General features: G+C 28.2%; 3 protein-coding genes across 4 annotated transcripts; 1 reads left to right on the forward strand and 2 right to left on the reverse strand.

The window, feature by feature from the left end:
• Positions 1–2,925: 2,925 nt before the first annotated feature.
• LOC124953707 (mitochondrial pyruvate carrier 1-like) lies at positions 2,926–5,405 on the reverse strand. 2 transcript variants are annotated; one of them, XM_047505504.1, is made up of 3 exons: positions 5,073–5,405; positions 4,907–5,007; positions 2,926–4,289 (listed from the first exon to the last, which is right to left on the reverse strand). In XM_047505504.1, the coding sequence occupies exons 1-3, from the start codon at positions 5,126–5,128 to the stop codon at positions 4,147–4,149; spliced, it is 300 nt and encodes a 99-aa protein (XP_047361460.1). In that variant the 5' UTR covers positions 5,129–5,405; the 3' UTR covers positions 2,926–4,146. The 2 variants fall into 2 exon arrangements, with proteins under 2 accessions (XP_047361460.1, XP_047361459.1); XM_047505503.1 differs by having other exon boundaries at positions 2,926–4,307; positions 5,073–5,398.
• Positions 5,406–5,830: 425 nt separating this feature from the next.
• LOC124953706 lies at positions 5,831–9,876 on the forward strand. Its single transcript, XM_047505502.1, is given in 13 exon segments — positions 5,831–6,715; positions 6,823–6,941; positions 7,023–7,167; positions 7,262–7,391; positions 7,513–7,678; positions 7,748–7,928; positions 8,010–8,368; positions 8,461–8,617; positions 8,693–8,824; positions 8,926–9,043; positions 9,256–9,410; positions 9,560–9,638; positions 9,640–9,876. Coding segments are annotated over 13 exon segments (2,475 nt in total). The 5' UTR covers positions 5,831–6,077; the 3' UTR covers positions 9,736–9,876.
• Positions 9,877–10,424: 548 nt separating this feature from the next.
• Positions 10,425–19,173, reverse strand: LOC124953658 (serine/threonine-protein kinase Warts-like). Its single transcript, XM_047505363.1, has 6 exons — positions 18,464–19,173; positions 18,200–18,309; positions 17,516–17,850; positions 14,990–17,270; positions 14,473–14,750; positions 10,425–14,390 (listed from the first exon to the last, which is right to left on the reverse strand). Exons 3-6 carry the CDS (start codon positions 17,789–17,791, stop codon positions 13,959–13,961), a joined length of 3,267 nt encoding a protein of 1,088 aa, XP_047361319.1. The 5' UTR covers positions 17,792–17,850; positions 18,200–18,309; positions 18,464–19,173; the 3' UTR covers positions 10,425–13,958.
• Between the last annotated feature and the right edge of the window lie 575 nt (positions 19,174–19,748).

The raw sequence follows: 19,748 nt of genomic DNA on the forward strand, positions 1-19,748 counted from the left end.
AAACCACCCTAAAAACTATCGAAGGTTTTTCAAGACAAAAATTGTTCCTTTTTTTTTTAAGAAACCTTAACATATATCATCGTCTTCCTTTCTTTCTTTTCATCTATATAACTATCTATCTATCTATCTATATATCTATCTAGCTTTCTCTTTTTTACTCGTTCGTTTCGTCGTTCATCTCCACCTACACATCCATCCGTTTACTCGTTCGCTAATTCGCTCGCTAATTTAGTCGCTTACTCGCTCTCGCTTATCCACCCACTCTGTCTGTTTTATTCGTCTCTCTCCCTCCATATCTCTCTCTCTTTATCTTTATCTTCTCTCTCTCTTTCTCTCTCTCTTTCTCCGTCTTTCTCTTGTTCGTTCTTTCTTTCTCTCTCTTTCCTTTCCCCACTCCTTCTGTCTATACCTCCTCGTTCCTTCTGCTTTTCTGTTTCCCCTTTTCTCTCTTGCACACTGTGTTGCTTGTCTGTCTGTCTGTCTGCCTATATGTCTGTATGTCTGTCTGTATGTCTGTCTCCCAGCGACGTGTAGACAATGCACTTTTTGCCTGACCCTCGCGTTATTGTTATTTGAGGTTGAAATTTAAGTGGTCGTGTACATACCTACGATTTGAAAAATCTTGTTTCTTCGATCTTTTCTAGCTTGTTTTTTCTTTTTCTTTTTCTTTTCTTTTTTTTTTCTTTTTTTCTTTTACTTTTTCTTTTTCTTTTAAATGGCTGAACCTTTTGTAATTTTCTTTAAATTAGTAAAAGTATCCAAGCGACGAATAAAAAGAATAAAAGATTATCTTAGCGAAATCAAAAACGAATAAAATGTTGACATTCGATGAGAAATTGTCACACTAATTATGTTCACGTACGTATAACAAATTATCGAAATGAATCAAAACTTTCGATCAATTTAAATACATCGTCAGTTATCGATAAAATTTCCATTTTGATATTAATAATATTGTTTTTGAAACTTTTACATTTCTTTTTTTAATCGCAACTTTATTATCCTTCATGCTATTTAATAATCTCTTATCTAGTGTAGTTAATAATCTGTTATCTATTGTAGTTAAAGATATTTCTTAATCCTTTTTTTTTAGTTTATACTCGAAAGTTATAGAAAAAAAAAGACATGGATAAATATGAGACAATTTCATAGAATAAAATATAATAATGAGTTTATTAAAATTAAGTTGAAAAAAAATGTATATATATATGTATATTTTTTTTTTCCTTTTAAGTAGACATTTTGTAGTACCATATTCAAGGTATTTGTTCACACGACGCGATATTATTTTGCATATTGCTCGTCGAACGTCGAGATGTAAGAAACCCGTATAGATATACATATATATATATATATATATTTTTTTCTTTTTCTTTTCTTAACACAATAAAAATATACGTCTTGGCGAGAAATATGATCGGTGGCGATGCAGCTTAATGATCATTCGCACCCTCGTTTCCCACGTTAGTGTATCGAGATTCTCGAATACAGGCGGGAAAGACCGGGCACAAGAAAGATTTTCTCAGGATCTTTCGAGCAGACATGAACGGACATTTACAGGATGGACCCCCAGCAAGTTTGTCTCCTCGACTTGGAAACTTGTTTGGCTATGAGAAATTCTCCTTTTTTTACGGATAAACAGGGGTGAATCCCGTATTGCGACAATAATGCCCCTTCGTCGCTAGAAGAATATTCGTATGCTCGGGAAGCTGCACCTATAGGGGGTCGTTGGACTATAAGACGAACGTATCTATTATCATAATAAAGGCCACCTAAATGTTATGTCGTATTAAGTTATAGCTTTGTTTTTTTCTATTTTCTATGAGAACGCAATAAGTATCACTGTTTTCACGAATGATAAAATTTTCGTTTTTATATATTTTACGTAATCACATTAATATTAACAAATTATCATTTATTTTCATTTATTATAAATTATTATTGGATAAAAAGTTATACTGTGTAAAATATTAATTCTAGAATTTTATTTTCAAATTATTAGTTTTTATTATAAAGCTAACAGTTAACAAGCAATAATATTTTTCACATGATGCTAAATCAGTTAGTAGAATTGTTTTTTAAAAGAAATTTAATTTTCTATATGTATTTATGATGAATTAATGTATATTTCGTTTTGCCAAGCGAACAATAATCTTGATATTCTTGATATTTGTATACATATATAGACACATGCACACAATAAATTATATATATATTATATTATTTTATATATATTAATTATATTATTAATATATATCTATATTTTTATGTTCTATAGAAAATTTTTTAAATGTAAAAATCTTTACTCATGAAAAATCAATTACAATTATCAATTAATTTAAATATAAAATATACTATATATATATATATTATACTATATATATATATATATATCTTTTGAAGAAAAAGTTATTTTTACTTTTGAAGTAAAGAAAAGATAAAAATTTTGTATGTATCATATAAAAATAAGAATTTGTAAAGAAAAAAAATAAATATTTATATAATTTTAACAATATATTAGTTATTCCGTATACTTCTGTTCTGTAAAAGAACACAGTCAAGCATTAAGGTATAAAAGGATTAGATCCCTCTACTGAAGGGAGAATTTCATCTTCAAAGGTACACTTCATTCTAATGAGTGAGGGATACATGGGATACCCTAGCAAGATAGTAAACCTGAACCTTAGTCAGTGGTCACTTCTGTATTGCGAATATAACGGCAAAGAAAAGGAATAAGTAATTACCTATGCATCCAGATTTTTTAGGCTAGGTAGCTCAAAGAAGAAACTGGACTTCAAGCAAACGTATCTAACTGTGTGAAATACATGGGCAGTGAATATACGTGTATGAGAAACAGAATGTGAGATAGTTTGAACAGAGAACCAGTTCGATGATAGAGGAGGGAGACAAAGATCATATTTAATATCGAGACATTTACAATGGTACCATATATTTCATTGCAAACTAAATTTCAACTATGGAGCAACATACTTGGTGACAAATTTTACATATTCACACGCAGACACAAGCATATATTCTAAATATAGTGAAATTAATGACAAATAAAAAAAAATAATCATATAAATAAATGTTAATATAATTACAATAAATGGAGTTAATAAAAAGCATAATAAATTTACTAATAATCTTACCAATCTTGATAACTTGAATTATGTGAAGATCATGAATTTCTTGAAAAATAATCTTGATCATTGTTTTATCATAATGAAATCTTTGAAACTAATTGTTATGTTAGTAAAAGTTTTTCTTCGTTATATAAGAAAGAAAATCGAATATTGCAAAATATATAGAAATCATAATCTCATACACAATTAACAATAATATATCTGATACAGTGCGACCTTTTTCTATTGCTTCAATGCTTTATTTCGAAATATTCACACGAACTATGGCACGTATCGTTATACGGAATTAAAACAATGAAACAAAATTATATGAGTCTAGAATCTCGTTGTCTTTTAAAATAGTACCACATATAAAAAATTATCATAGTTAATATGATCTGTAGGGTAAGAAATACAGATAAATATAAAGACAAGAAAGACAACATCACATTTAAATTTTGAAAACATTACTTATAATTTTTAAGTAATCGCGAGTCTGCGCACTCATTGATGTGCGAATACCATGATTGTGATACTCGAAAAAAATCATACATATTTATAAATATATTTTATACAAATGACTATCTTCTTATAGTATAGTTTAATCATATATAAAAGCGAATTATCCATTATGAAGACAGTTATAGAAATTTGTTTTAAAAATAAATATTATTGATTTTGACATGAATTAAACCATAAAATCAAATTATTGTTTGTTTGATTATATGAGTAACGATATAATTATTTTATTAATTCTAGTTGATAGAATTATCTTAATGTACAAAATATAAAAATATTAAACATTTTTATTTTTTTCTGTACATAATAATTATGATACATGTTCGTAAGAAACACATTATATCAATTATCTACATTTATTAGGTATAACAGTGAATATTCCTTTTTATGTACAGATATTTATATTAACAAATACCTATCAGTATACTATAATATTTTAAAATATTAAACTGTAAGTTTTTGAACGATTGTTTTCTTTGGCAGTTGAGATATTCATTATTCTTTATTCTTCTGGCTTTTTATCTAGATAATGATATTTTATAAATCTACAACCTTGAGTAATTTGTGCTCCTTCGTTGACAAAGTGGCAAGCAAAAAGTAGCATATTGCGTGGCTGCACTCTGATTGCAAATCTCATAAATGCTGCTGAATATACACATAAAGCTAAAAAAGATTAGTATTAAAGTCTAAAAATTTATAAGAAATATCATTCTCCCTATAAAATTTTTAAGAGTAAATAACGTTAAATATAAAACGATAATAGTATAGAAAACCAATAAAAGTGTGATTAAAAAATACCATAAAAAGATGAAATATCTGTAAAATTAAATATCTTATGAACTATATCAGACAATTATTAATAAGTAATATCTTTTTGTACAAACATTTGTATAGTTAATTATTTGTATAGTTAACTATAAATATTTAGATTATTATAAAGATTTCTGGTAATATAAAGAATTAGAGCAATAATTATGATAACAATAATAGGAAACTTTTTTATTAAAAAGATAGAGAAAAAATAGAGATATCTAAAATAAATATTATAAATCTATATTTTTTCACGTTCTATTTATAGAAAATAGATATATAATAATTCTTTCACGTAATACTTATAGAAAATGTTTAATAAATTGACCTATTTAATTGTATTATTTCATTATTCGTTATAATATCAAAAGGTGATATTTATATTCTACATATGAAAACATAACCTATACGATACTATGAAAATATGTATTATGTGAATATATAATACTAACCGATAGTCATTTTACCACTAATAAATTTTGGATCTTTTTTTATATCTGCAATAGTAGCAATTGGAATACCCCAATTTGCAATTGGTCCCCAAAAATGTGTACTAAAACAAAAAAGAATCACCGATTTAATTATAAAATAAGAAGAATGAAAGTGCATATTACTTGCCTCAGGAAATAATCTCGAGTTTCTTTACTGGAAACAAGTTTTCTTATATGATTCATTTTTTTACAGAGTAATTTTTTCTGTATTAAATACTATTTGTAAGTATAATGAAATAAAATAGATAGTAAAATCTTTACACGTTCTTAAAAATACACAATTACACTGATTGTAAGCAACAGGAAATGAATTTTCTTATACTATCGAACGATGTCTTCGGTAATAAATACCATTGACAATTTTGCAATTGCATAATCAATTTTTAAATAAATTTTTCAAGGCATGCGATGTACTATATTTTTTCTTTTATATCGAAGATTTCTTTGATTGGTCTTAAAATCACGCGATCAGTAATTAAGATGAGCGCGATATTCAAATTTAAATAAAAATTTAAAAAGATTTTCAATTTTTTTCAATAAATAAAAAGAACCTTATTTTTTGATTATTAAGTAAATAATTATAACAATTGCATATTCAATTTTTATATTTTAGCATATTTAAGGATTTAATATAAGTTGCTGATTTGTATTACTTATTATGTGGCTAATAATGATATGAAATAGTATAATTATCTCAGTAGATTTTATTTATATATTATATTAAGTTAAATTGGGAGGAAAAAAACACTTGATTTTTATATAACATAAAATCAGAAAAAATAATGAAAAATTTGACCATTAGGAAGCGTGGATAAAAGCGATATCAGCGCACCTATAAGAAATGTGAATACAGAATTCTTTTTCTGTTAGTTTGGTATCATTGAAAAAATACATGCCATGCGTTATGTGTTTGGAATTGGAAAACGCCCATGGTTTTAGCGTCATTGTTAGTATTGGGTGTATTTATAATAATTAATAACGGAGCTTAAGTTAAACACATAAATATATGTGAAGTCAATAAAAAAAAAGTAACTTTAAAGTATTCATACAAAACAAAAGCTTTATTTAATATGGAAGTTAACGTGTAAGCAGTGCATTTATATCAAATAGAAGAATTAAAATTATCTAAAAGATGATTTCTTATATTCGTCTAACGTTAGTGATCATTTGCCTTCTATTGGGCGTTGTTGGTCAATATGAATGGCAATTGAGAGATTCATTTGATGAAATTCGATTCAAAATGGATAAAGTTAATGCCGATAACTGCCCTATACAATATCTTGGTGATCTATATTTACCAGAAGATTCTGTATCGCATTTACCAGATATAAAGGATATTAATATTAATCCAGTATTTCCAAATAGAACAGCTCTGTTACATTTACATAATATGGCATTGAGCAGATCTTTCTTTTGGAGTTATATACTTCAATCTCGATTTATAAGACCAGCTATTAATGATACTTATGATCCAGGCATGATGTATTACATATTATCTACGGTTGCTGATGTATCTGCTAATCCATATATAAATGCTTCTGCTATCTATTTTGCACCAAATATGTCATATTCTCCATCCTATAGAGGATTCTTTAATAAAACAATGCCAAGGTTTGCACCAAGAACATTCAGAGCTGATGATTTTAATGATCCTATACATCTTGAAAGAATATCTACTCGTAATACGTTTACTGTACAAGATCTTGGTGCATTTCCTAGTGATACTCTTAGCAAAGATTATACAACAGATTACTATAGAATAAATGAATGGTAAATATTTTTTATAATACATTTTAGTAATATATTAGAGAAAAAGTTATCTTGTTCATTATGTAAATTACATTACTCTTATACTAATACTTTGAATTATATATTAGGTACAGAAAATGGTTACCTGATAATGTAGAAAAAAGACATGATACAAAAGCTACTTATCAAGTTGAAATTCGTTATGCTAATAATACTAATGAAACTTTTACATTCCATGGACCTCCAGGTAAAAAATATATCTATTAAATTAAAATGTGTATTATTACATCATATCTTATATATTGTAAAAATGTATATATTTTTATAGGTGCTGATGAATATCCTGGACCTGTGAAATGGACTAGACCTTACTTTGATTGTGAAAGATCCAATCGTTGGCTTGTTGCTGCTGTAGTACCAATTGCAGATGTGTACCCACGACATACAGGATTTAGGCATATTGAATATCCAACGTGAGTTTTTTATAATCCTATTTTAATATTAGATAATATTCTAATGTTATATTATTCTTATTATCTTTAATTAATAAATAAATAATAAATTTAGATATACTGCTGTGTCTGTATTGGAAATGGATTTTGATAGAATAGATATAAATCAATGTCCAAAAGGTAAAGGAAATAATGGACCAAATAGATTTGCGAATACTACGCGATGTAAAATAGAAACTACAGAGGTAATTTATTTCCGTATAATTATAAATTATATTATTGTGTTGACTATACTTTTATGTAGCATTTATTTATTTGTGCAAAAGTAAATTTGTTAATTAATAAATTAATATGATCTATTTTTAGTGTGAACCATTGCATGGATGGGGATTTCGAAGAGGGGGATATCAATGTAGATGCAAGCCAGGTTATAGATTACCAACCGTTGTACGTCGACCATATCTTGGAGAAATTATTGAAAGAGCAACACAAGAACAATATTATAATGGATTTGATTGTAGCAAAATAGGATGTATGTTATTAGTGTGTAATTTATATAATTAGATGAATTGAAATCATGTCTTTATTTGTTTTGTTGCAGGGATTCAAAAAATGCCAGTACAATGGTATAAGGCAAAGTATTATATTAGAGAGAGATATCTCGAGCAGTATTATCAATATAGAAACCTTACAACAGGCCCTGACAATTTAAATTCGGAGAAAATAAATATTGATCAAACTTTAAAATTCATTACCAGTATAAATGCAAGAACATGTAAAAAGTATATTTCTTATTTGTAATTTTTTAAAAATATTATATATTGTTATATAACAATGAATGATATATTATTAATTGTAATTAGGTATTCGGCACAAGATTTAGTCTTGGATGGTGATATAGGTTATGGAGCAAAAGAATTTTTCGAAAATGAAGCAAAAATGGCAACCAGACTTGCTAATTTTATTAGTGCATTTCTTCAAATATCTGATTCACATGAAGTTTATTCTGGTAAAAGAGTGGCCGATAAACCTCTTACGGAAGATCAAATGATAGGTGAAACACTAGCTTTAATTCTTGGAGATACCAAAATCTGGTCTGCAGGAACATTTTGGGATAGAAATAAATTTACTAATAGAACATTTTTTGCACCGTTTGCTTATAAAACTGAACTGAATACACGGAAGTTTAAACTCGAAGACTTAGCTAGATTAAATGACACAGGTAAGCCATTAAAATTATTATGTAACTACGTTTTGTTATTATTTGTATTATGTGAACGATTTCTATTTTTTTATGTATATATATATTTACAGATGAAGTTTATACTAGAAAGAATTATTTTCAATTTTTGAAACAAAGATGGGCAGCGAATTTTGATGATTTGGAGAAATTCTTCATGCAAATAAAAATTAGATATAATGAAACAGGTGAATATCTTAAAAAGTATGAACACTACCCAAATTACTATCGGTAAGTATTATTGATAAACTAATTCCATATGAATCAATTCAGTTTATTTAATAATAATCCGAATGAATTATATAGAGCAGCAAATCTGAATCATGGTTACTGGACAGTTCCATACTTTGATTGCGATGGTAAAGTGAAAAAATGGTTAATTACTTATGCATCTCCATTTTTCGGTTGGGATAGCCTAAGAGAAAAATTAGAATTTAAGTAAGTAATATCAAGTCAGTTTGTTTTCATTTAAAATATTAATATAAAATATTTTATGTGTGATTAAATAAAATAGTATTACATTAAAATAATATTTATAGGGGTGTGGTTGCCGTTTCAGTGGATTTACTTCAATTGGATATTAATCAATGTGATGATAAATTTTACAGTCCAAATGCATTTAAAGATACACATAAATGTCATAAGAAAACATCATATGTAAGTTTATATATTATGCTATAAAAAAAATGATTATAAATTAATGGTGCGCGCACATGTGTGTGTGTGTGTGTGTGTGTGCACAGATTTGATTATGCAGTTAGATAATAGGAAGTTCCTTTGGTATATCTAATTTATCTGAAATTAAATGGCCTATTTATAATATGAAACAAGTGCTTTAGATATGTTTCTATTAATGAATCATATTACAGTGTGTACCCATTCTTGGCAGAGGTTTTGAAACTGGTGGATATAAATGTGAATGTAAACAAGGCTTTGAATACCCTTTTGAAGACTATATTACATATTATGATGGGCAGCTAGTAGAGGCAGAGTTTAGTAATATTGTCAATGATGAAGAAACAAGGTAACGGCATTAATAATTTATTACATTTCTGATACTAAAATAATTTACCTATTACTAATACCACTAAGTTTATTAGTTTAATTCGAATGATTTTTTTTTACTTAATTTAAGAATAAAACAGTTATAAATTAAATTAAATGTATTCACAGGTACGATATGTTCAAATGCCGTATAGCTGGTGCATCTTCAATCCAAGCAAGTTGGGTTATAATTCTATCATTACTAATAGCGATTAATCCATTGCTTAGGAGATAAATATAAGATCTTGTCAGATTTATATTATGTAAAATTGTTTTCCATTAGTAATATGACTTATGTTAGATGAGTATTTTCATATGCCGTCCATATTTTTATGTTTAGTCTTTTTAAAGAATCATTAATAATTATGATAAGTATCTATAAAATATTAATAAATTTTAAGAGATTTCTAATATAAAATATTTTATATGAATCTATTCAAATTTATCACTTTTTTAAAAGAATCTTATTGAATACTCTTAAAGAAATTTTACAAATTTCTTCTCAATTTAATGAAATTATATGTTATATGTGAACCTTATATGTACTTTTTTTTATAAAGTATAAGTGCCTTCTTAATATATCATATATTAATCAAATAAATTTTGTACAAAAAATAGTATTAGAATTTTAAAAACTTTATAAATTTTATATAAAGACAAATAAATGTTATTTATGATTTATCAATATGGCATTTTTAATTATTTCTTTTTTTTTATACAATAAATACAAATTACTAAATAAAATCACTAAATGTTTTTTATCAGAGATTAAAAGTGAAAAATGATTTTTGAAAGGTACTCTCGTACACAATTGTGTAATTAATTGTATTCCACTATAGTAATCCACTATAGTAATCGCTATAACTTATATATCTTATAAGAATGCATATTAATAACCCTATAGAAATAGAGTTATGATCTTATATTAGTCTGAATTTAGATCTTATATTAGACGAATAATAAAAAAATTTAAACACAAAAAAGCTACAACACATAAGCACTGAAGATCGTTTTAATTTAGATTAATTATCTAAAGTATGTACAATGTTTTATATATATTCTAACTTATCAAACTAACTTGTCGTATATTTTTATAATATAATTACAAGGCAAAAGTGATTTATTACAAAATGTACAACTAAAAATTCATAAATTAATTTCATGAGTTGACAGATCTGTTGTATAGGATAATATAATATTAAAATAATTCAATGCATGAAAACGAACAAGTATGATACTATATTTATTAGTTGAGCTGAGTCTTTCGATGCCAAGTAGCAATTCAACAAATATTATTTTATTGTAACGTCTATAACTAAACCATTATATGCACACTCAGTGTGCAATAAAAATGTATGTATTACATTCTCGTATGGAGCAGGAGGTACTTAATAATTGCTAAATTTTAAAGCTTAACAAAGCCAGAAAATGTTATCTATGTATATGTGATAGTTAAATAATAGCAAATGTAATATATATGTATAGCGTAATGTATTACAAACAGAATAATGTGTTATTTATCCTAAAGCATTATTTAAATAATAGCTATATTGTTTGAAAACCATATTATTAAAATTAAAATTCACTTAAAGTCTTTATTATTATGGTATTAGTACTGCAATATGGTACATTAATTTTAAGATAAAATGTCTCACTCCTTTGCAGTACTTAAAGTTATACACACAAAAATAAAAAAAAAAAATAAAAAAAAACAAAAAAAAAAAAAAAAAAAAAAAATATATATATATATAGCAGAAATAAACAATATAATGCAAGGTTGTAGTATACAAAGATTTAATTTTATGATAGTAGTTGTGAATCCCTTTGGTATCCATTATTTATGAGAGATGTGATGTACAAAATTCGACTTTCATATTACCTGCAAATTTTCGTTATTTTACCTAATTGATATATTTCGTTAAAAAAATAAATACTCTAATTGAGACTTGGGGTATAAATATATATAAATTTATATATAAATATTAATAACGAATATCACCAATTTTGAGAAACCGATAATAAAAATTCGAATTTCATAATGTCATAAATTTTGCTAACAATAATTGTTTTTAACAATTTCTAAATAAATATGTCTTACCTTTACAGCGTTAGAAAAGAGATTACAGTACTGTGTTTTTATCTCAACAGACTTAACACTGATCCATAATTATCAAATAAATACGAATAATTAAATTATTTACATTATATTATTCCTACTTCAGTTCAAAAAATTTTGGTATCATTAAATAATTCGAATGTCAAACATAATTCTTTTCTATACTAATCTACATTTTTTTTTTATAAGTATAGAGTATAAATTCAAAACAAAATGTATTTTTTGAGATATAATGTATTATTGCATTTCTTTTTTCTAATATTTTCGAGATACACAATTTATTACAAGTACAGTTTAAAATTGTCTGTTCTTATGATGCCACCAAAATATTATTGATAAAATTATATACCATGGAAGATTATTTATAGTTTTTTTTTTCAATCATCTATTTTAATTATGGCAATAGAATGTACGATATAGAAATACACGTTTCTAATTAATATTACATTTTATCTTTGAAAAAATAGATTATAGCATGAAGGATATTAAAAAAATAACAATGATGTTATTTTTATAATATTTAAAAGGCACAGTTAATGAAGATATAGTTTTCCTCAATAATAAATTAGTATGGATAAGTGTTTAGTCTTAGCTTTGTACATAGTACATACAATATTAGTACACTGCTCCACTTCCAACAGTCAAGTAATGCAATAATTAAATTTTAATATTGCTCGTACTCGATAAATCAGTTATTTCGTTAAATTCTAATCGTTTCAAAATAGTATATTATTTTGTGTCAATTCTTATTGTATCATATACAATATTTATAATCTGCATATAAGAATTTTTAAATATTTTTTCTCCAAATATTGATTTTATGCTGATGTTGGAAGACAGGATGAAACGGCAGTCAGAAGAGAGATTTTGAAGAGAATATTTTAATCCTGAATACAAGATTATTTAAAGAAGGCACTTTTTAATGCTGTAAGGTACACCATTGCCATTACATAAATAATAGTGATTTCTGCAGCTTGAAAGAAATAGATAACAAAATATATCTGATTTTGGACTCACTTTCGATAAGACAAAGATTAAAATAAATCATTTCATAGAATAATATATATATATACATACATATATACAAGTTTCTTTCTATTGTTAACATTCTTATTGTAATTGTTTCTTTATAAACAATGGCAACTTGACTATAAAAACGATACTGTGCCAGCAATGTAATTAGTTACAAGTATTTTACAAAAGTCGAGTTACCTTTATTTAATTTTAAATTTTCGATTTCAAAGTTTCATTGTGCAAAATAATATACGACTTCTTCATTAACGATTTTTCCTTTTGCTTTTAAATAACAATAATTCCGAAAATTATATTCCGGGGAATTAGGTTTATAAGAAATATGTATGTAATGTATATAGTGTAACAATTCATCAATAATATTTCTTAGCATATGAAGATATTAAAAAATGTTTAGACAATTAAAAGCTGCATAATACGCAATGAACACATTACATCCATTCACAAATCTATACAGTATAATAATTAATAGTTTAATAATAATTATTATTATCATTATTTATAATTATATTCGACATAGCATTTGATATAAAAGAAAATGTTAAATAGGACCAATATATTTAAAAGCCGTATAACTCTTATTATTATTATCTGCAATATCACAGTACTCGTTGAAACGTACTAAACACGTACTTTCTGATATGAAGCCAATCTAAATGAAAATAAATGGCAAGCAAAATATTTGCAAAAACATGCTCCATGAGAATATATTGCCTAGCCATTAATCATTTTATTTCTACCCCTTCGTGTCTATTGGCCATTATTGTATCAAGGTAAACTTGTGCCATTAAAGTTACCCTGCCTTTTTTCTTAGCCATATGTTATAATCGCACGTTATGGAATAGAAAACGATCCTGATCACTCAAGCTATATTATATAGGGCATTATTTAAGACGCAATAAACATACAAAATTTAGATGTGGTATTTCATACAAATGCCCATAATAATTTGTGATTCCATAGAAACACAACAATGTGTAGTGGACAGTTTTGCAGATATGTGAAAGTTTAATGATTTAAGTCAAATATAGTACTATTCGAGAAGTACAGTCGCGCTAACAAAGCATGAAAACAATTATAATCAGTTCTAAAATATAAAAATCTGTAATAATGACAAAAAATACACTAATCTAATATGTGTACTTTCTTTAATGTAATATTTTCTTTTTTCTAATTATATAGTACGATACGTTCGTATTCATATACCTATAAGTTGAAAAAAAAATTGCGACTTCGTGTAATTTAGTTAACCACACAATGCTGAAAAAACTTTAGAAAGATATGATACTGGTTGCAGTTTTTAAGACACCAATAATTTTGATATCTGATGAGATTTATGATTTGTTATTTTTTTTTCGTTTTCTTTTAACTAGCCTACTGTCATACGTAAACAGGACCTTGATTATCATTATCATCCAAACTTATTCGACTAGGATATGCAGGACCACCACCATCATCAAAAAAGCGCCTAAATGTGAATTCAAAGAAACCGTGAAATGGTTTTCCATTATCTAATAATTCGTCTGACTTATTAGAATCTGAGGATTCAGAATTTCTTAACTTGTCAGGATCCACAGGATCAAAATTACTTGTATCTGTAGGGTATTGAATGCGAGGTATGTGAGGTGCTACCTGTCGGCGTAGCCCTTTTTCAAAATCAATACTTGCAAAAAATGGATGACTCTTGACTTCATCTGCATTTTTACCTAATCGACGATCTGCGCCAACGCAAAGTTTTAATATTAAATCCATACCTTCAGGCGATAGATTTGCTTGTTTAGGGATATGAAGTGTGGTCTCCCAATTAATGACCTGTAAACATACAACAAATAGTAATATATATTCAGAGTACTTGTTTAGTTTAAAGCATAGATAGTTTATATATTTTACCAACCTTGTATTGAGTCTCAGCTGGTGTATTGGCAAGAAAAGGTGGAGAACCAACTAGCATTTCATATAAAATTACACCCACACTCCACCAGTCACATAACTGAGTATATCCTGTGCGTTGTAACACTTCTGGCGCAATATAATTTGGTGTTCCAACTAGTGAATGTGCCAAACATCTTTGATGTTCTCTATGTCTCCTGCGTTCCAATGGTTTTAATTGAATACAGCGACACTCATTGTTCCAGTCGTCAGCTGGATCCATTGAATCTTGTTTACCATGACCTATTGATTGATTACAAAATATAAAATTACACAATATAAAATTACTTATGTTGTCAAAATAAAGAACCTGCTATAATTATACTAATCTTGAATTTTCTTATACGGTAAATAGCAAATGCAAGTATAAAACATAAATAGCAAATAAAACAAATGAATATAAAATATTCCACTAGAGTTATTTCTTCATAAAAATATGATAATGTTTTTAATAAATGATTACATATAATAAATGTGTTTACCATTTTGCTGGTAATATTTAGAATTATGAGTCCAGCGAAATCCTGTACAGAGTCCAAAGTCTGTCAATTTTATATGTCCATCGCGATCAATTAAAATATTATCTGGTTTAATGTCTCTATGAATGAATCCCATTTTGTGAACACTTTCAACTGCACATGTAAGTTCAGCGATGTAAAACCTTGCTAATGGTTCTTTAAAAATACCAAATTTAATAAGTAAAGACATCAAGTCTCCTCCTGGTATATAGTCCATCACAAAATAAAGATTATCCTTATCTTGAAACGAATAATATAATTTAACGACCCATTCATTATCAGCTTCTGCTAAAATGTCACGTTCAGCTTTAACATGAGCAACCTGGTTTCTATTCAGTACGTCAGCTTTGCGTAATGTTTTCATTGCATAAAATTGATTAGTATCAAGCTTTCTTACAAGTGTTACCTCTCCAAAAGCACCAACACCAATAGGTTTTATTTTTGTAAACATAGATTTATCCATTTTTGCACGTTTTAATCTAATATAATTAGATTCCTTTTGTGATAACATCTTTCTCATTTGACACTGTGCTTCTGCACTTAGGCCTATTTTAGCCATTTCTGTTTCTAACTGAAGACGTCGATATAAGCGTTGTTTATGAGATTTCAGTACATTTTCAACATGTTGCTCCATAAAAAATTTGAATGCTTGAGGAGAATAATTACGAACTTTACAATCCCTACGTTCTTCTTCTTTTTCTTTACTCATATGTTTTCGTTCAGGAATAGGAGATTGATGTTTAATTTTATAAGATGACGGTGCACTTCCTCCTTTTCCTCCATTTCCATCTGGTAAAGATGAGTGATTGTTATTATTTCTTGCTGATACAGAAGTCGATGCTACTGGAGGTAAAGGTGGTGTCTCCACTGAATGTGGACAATTGTCCACTGGTGAATATTTTCTTTGTAATGGAGGATGATGAGCGATTGGAGAAGATCGAGGTGCTGAATTACTTTCTACTGTAGAAATCCCAGATGTATCTTCTGTGGCTGTTCCGTAAGGAGGGGGAGGAAGTGGATGATGTATGCCACGTTGTGCTGCTAATGCTTGCATTGTTGTAGCATAACTAGGAGGTTCTGTTGTTGGCACACCTACTGAAACACCTACACTTACAGAACTTGATGGTGCAGTACCAGTATTATTGACAGGAGGGTATGCTGGTGGTGGTTGTTGTTGCTGTTGTTTCTGTTGAATCGATGAAGCATAAGATGGAGGAGGTGGTGGTGTATTACTAGTTGTACAAATTGGTTGAGGAGACGTTGGAGCAATGGCTGTTTGTAGAACAGGTTTTTGTACTTGAGTACTTTTAACTGATTGCATAATAATAGGTGGTTGAGTTTTAGCTTGACGTGCTCCCCAAGCCTGTAATGGTGTAGGTCTAGCCATGGATGCCTGTGTACTCGGAGATATAGTGGACACAGTAATAGGACTTGGTGATCCAGCTGATGTTGGACCAGAGTATATACCAGATGATGGACTTTTTCGATAGTCTTGTTGAGATTGTGTGGGACTTTGTCTATTTTGCATAGAAGCACTGTAAGATGGTGGTTGAACAGGACCAGACGATGATGACGGGACTATTGGATAAGGAGGCGGAGGTTCAACCTGCGTACTTGAATTTCTATCGCATGCTTGATAGATACTGAGTGCTTGCATTTGTTGAGATAATTGTTGTTGTACTTGTGGACCATTCTGAACAATCATTGGTTGGCGGCTATTAGTATTACTATTAGACGATGCTACAGGGCTTGTACCCCTTTGAGGTGGATTTCCTGATCCTGATGTAGATCCAGAATTACCCGGTGCTGATGGAGGAGGTCGTGTCGGTACAACTGGAGCGGGAGACATTCGCTTGAGCATTTGCTGCATATTACTTGGTACATTTGGTTGACTATATGGAGCATGAGGTGGTGGTGGCGGTGGCGGTGTAGAACTACATCTTGGAGGAGGTGGTGGAGGTGGTTCACGTTCTACAAAATTGCTTGGTGAATATTGTCGACTTAATTGTGGATGTGGACTAAGTTCTGTCAAACGTGGACTGTCAGATCGTGAACTTCCTGCACCACTATCTAATGCAGGACTTCCTCTTTGGAGACTTAGCTCCCTTTCTAAGCTTGGCTTTCTTATTAGCTTGGTATTAAGTTTACCAAGACCATTAAGAGATTCTCCTTGTGCTTGTTTTAAAAATTCTATTGCTCCATCTAAGCGCCATCCTGCGAGTTTAAGGGCACGCAACCCTATTTCCTGTATATCAAATTAATTAAATATAGTATAGAAATAAATTTTTTATAATTTAGATTATAAACTTTCAAATAATATATTTTCAAATATTATATATTTATATATAATCAGAAAAATTACTAATATTTTTACAGAAGTTATAAAATATTTTGAAAAATTAAATAGAAACATTACAATATAATATACATTTCTTTTATAAGAAAATAACTACCATGCTATATAAATTAATTAAATAATTATAATCGTACCTCTGAGTATCCCATAGCTAATAACTGTGCTAATGCCTGCCGTTGATCAGGTTTATCTGTGCACCCAGATGCAGCTGAAAGACCACTGAGACCGGATGCTGAACTGATACCACTAGTTGTGGATAAAGTTGATATTGTACTGGCTGCACTGGAACCAACTTCTCCAGCTCCTCCAATGTTTGCAAATGGTAGTAAAGAATTGCGGATTTCAGCTAGTGCTTTTTGATGGTATCCAGAGCCACGAGTGCTCGATTTGCTGACCGCAGGTGGATTCATAGTGGCCCATGCTAGGTCCTTAGGGACCTAGCTTTAATCTGGCTGTGGCATATATATATCTACAATTAAAATATTTGATTATAGATATTTAAAATTCATAATATAAACATAAATAATATATTATTGCTACCATTAATATTACCAATTATTTCATATTGATACTTAAAAAATTTTGTGCTTATAGTTTCATTAAAATTTGACATCATATATTTATAAATTAAGAAAGATTATTATTGTTATAAAACAACTTTAATATATTTCATTTGATTATTCTTTATATTATTTATTATATGTTATTCTTTTGTATTGTAGAAAACCTTATAATCCCGATGTATAAATGAACAATAATATTACTATATAAGATAACGAAAATATATACATATATTAATGATTGACAATAATGCTTACAGAACAGGATCGATGTTAATGTACTTTTGCATAGATGCTCTGGGCTGTCATGGTAGTAGAAACGATATATAGTCTAGCGATCCACAATACACAAAGGGTTGGATGCAACACTGCGTTATGAAAATACTTCACTTGCATTAATGTCACATTAAAAGTATATGTTTTTTATAATTCATGGGAAGAAGTAATATAATACAGTCTGTAAATTATAGATGGCTAAACTTGTTACTGATAGAAAATAAAATGATCAGCTTTGTTATATACCATCGAATGGCTTACAATTTCGTGCATGTTTTATGTGCGAAATTGCAAGAACTATAATAAAACATCGGTGTACACAAAATTTTCAAGAAGTGCTCATCGTATTCTCGTACATGATAGGACTCATCTCCAAGCTTAACCTATTCTATATAGGTGCTATTTAATCGATTATAAATTCTCTCTATATATAATCTGTCGTTCTTAAACACTTTATTCAACACACAATTAAGGTGTTCGCCAAAGAAATACTTCAAGTAAGTTCTTTTAAAGCAATGGTGACGAGAATGTGATTCCTGAGCATATTCCGTTCTCACGTTTTTCTAAGATCCATTTAACGACTATAATGTGCCTGTTGAACGTATGATACACTATTTTTGGATTAATTCAAATGTTCTCTTTCTTGATCCACCGTCGTAATTATACAAGCGATAACAAAGAAAGATAGAGCCGTAAATTACTAAAGTGACTGGCAGCCATTTTGAAGTGCCACATTCCTACACCGACTTGACACTCTTTTTCGTAATTTACGGTGTGCATAAAGTCTATGTGAAGAAAAACCAATGAATCTCCATATTAACATAGTGATAGGACTTCTAAATGAGATTTCCCGTTTATTTGAAGAAAATACATTTTAGTTTGCTAAAGCTATATTTCAGAGTGATCCCTCGGTCAATTGTTGGTAATACGAGAGTGCATCTCCATGGTAAATGGATGTCAACACGATTCTCTACCAATCGTTCGTATTTAAATGTAACAAGTGCTTATCTAATGCTCCGATTGGTCGATCTAGAAGACTTTGTAAACGTAGTGTGTTACTGAACATATTGTGTTCAATATTTATTATTATATATTCATAGACAAACATATACGTATTGAATATATATTGATAGTGCCTCGTTATTAATTATTAATTATTATATGTTTTTCTTCTTCCTTTTTTTTTTTTTTTTTTAAATATAACGACAATTAGAAGAAACATGAAAAATTACAAAATTTATTTTTATGATTTAATTAATGTTTACAAAATTATTATAGATTAATAAACATGAAATATGTTTAATTGTTGCTATTAATTAAATTTCATAGTTTAAGAAGTTAATAGTACACATTTTTAATGACATTTTTTTATTTTAGAGAATTTCTGTTGTATGAAAAAAAAAAAAAAAAAGAAATGTCAATTTTATATCTATTTAATGATTGTCAATGATTGGTGCTTTCTAACGTTTTCGTCCAATCGCATGTAACGGTTATTTTGTATATAAGCTAATAGAAGCTAAAAGCCTCCAAT

Source organism: Vespa velutina, chromosome 13 (genome assembly GCF_912470025.1).
Source record: "Vespa velutina chromosome 13, iVesVel2.1, whole genome shotgun sequence".
NCBI lineage: Eukaryota > Metazoa > Arthropoda > Insecta > Hymenoptera > Vespidae > Vespa > Vespa velutina.

What these genes read in the sequence shown, in the direction of transcription:
- LOC124953707 (XM_047505503.1), bottom strand. Translation starts at nt 5,128, where the DNA reads ATGAATCATATAAGAAAACTTGTTTCCAGTAAAGAAACTCGAGATTAT. An exon ending in ACTCGAGATTATTTCCTGAG is followed by an intron (nt 5,008 to 5,072) that starts GCAAGTAATATG and finishes TTTTTGTTTTAG; the next exon opens with TACACATTTTTGGGGACCAA. An exon ending in TAGTGGTAAAATGACTATCG is followed by an intron (nt 4,308 to 4,906) that starts GTTAGTATTATA and finishes AATCTTTTTTAG; the next exon opens with CTTTATGTGTATATTCAGCA.
- LOC124953658 (XM_047505363.1), bottom strand. Translation starts at nt 17,791, where the DNA reads ATGAATCCACCTGCGGTCAGCAAATCGAGCACTCGTGGCTCTGGATAC. An exon ending in TAAATATTACCAGCAAAATG is followed by an intron (nt 14,751 to 14,989) that starts GTAAACACATTT and finishes ATCAATCAATAG; the next exon opens with GTCATGGTAAACAAGATTCA. An exon ending in CAGCTGAGACTCAATACAAG is followed by an intron (nt 14,391 to 14,472) that starts GTTGGTAAAATA and finishes GTATGTTTACAG; the next exon opens with GTCATTAATTGGGAGACCAC.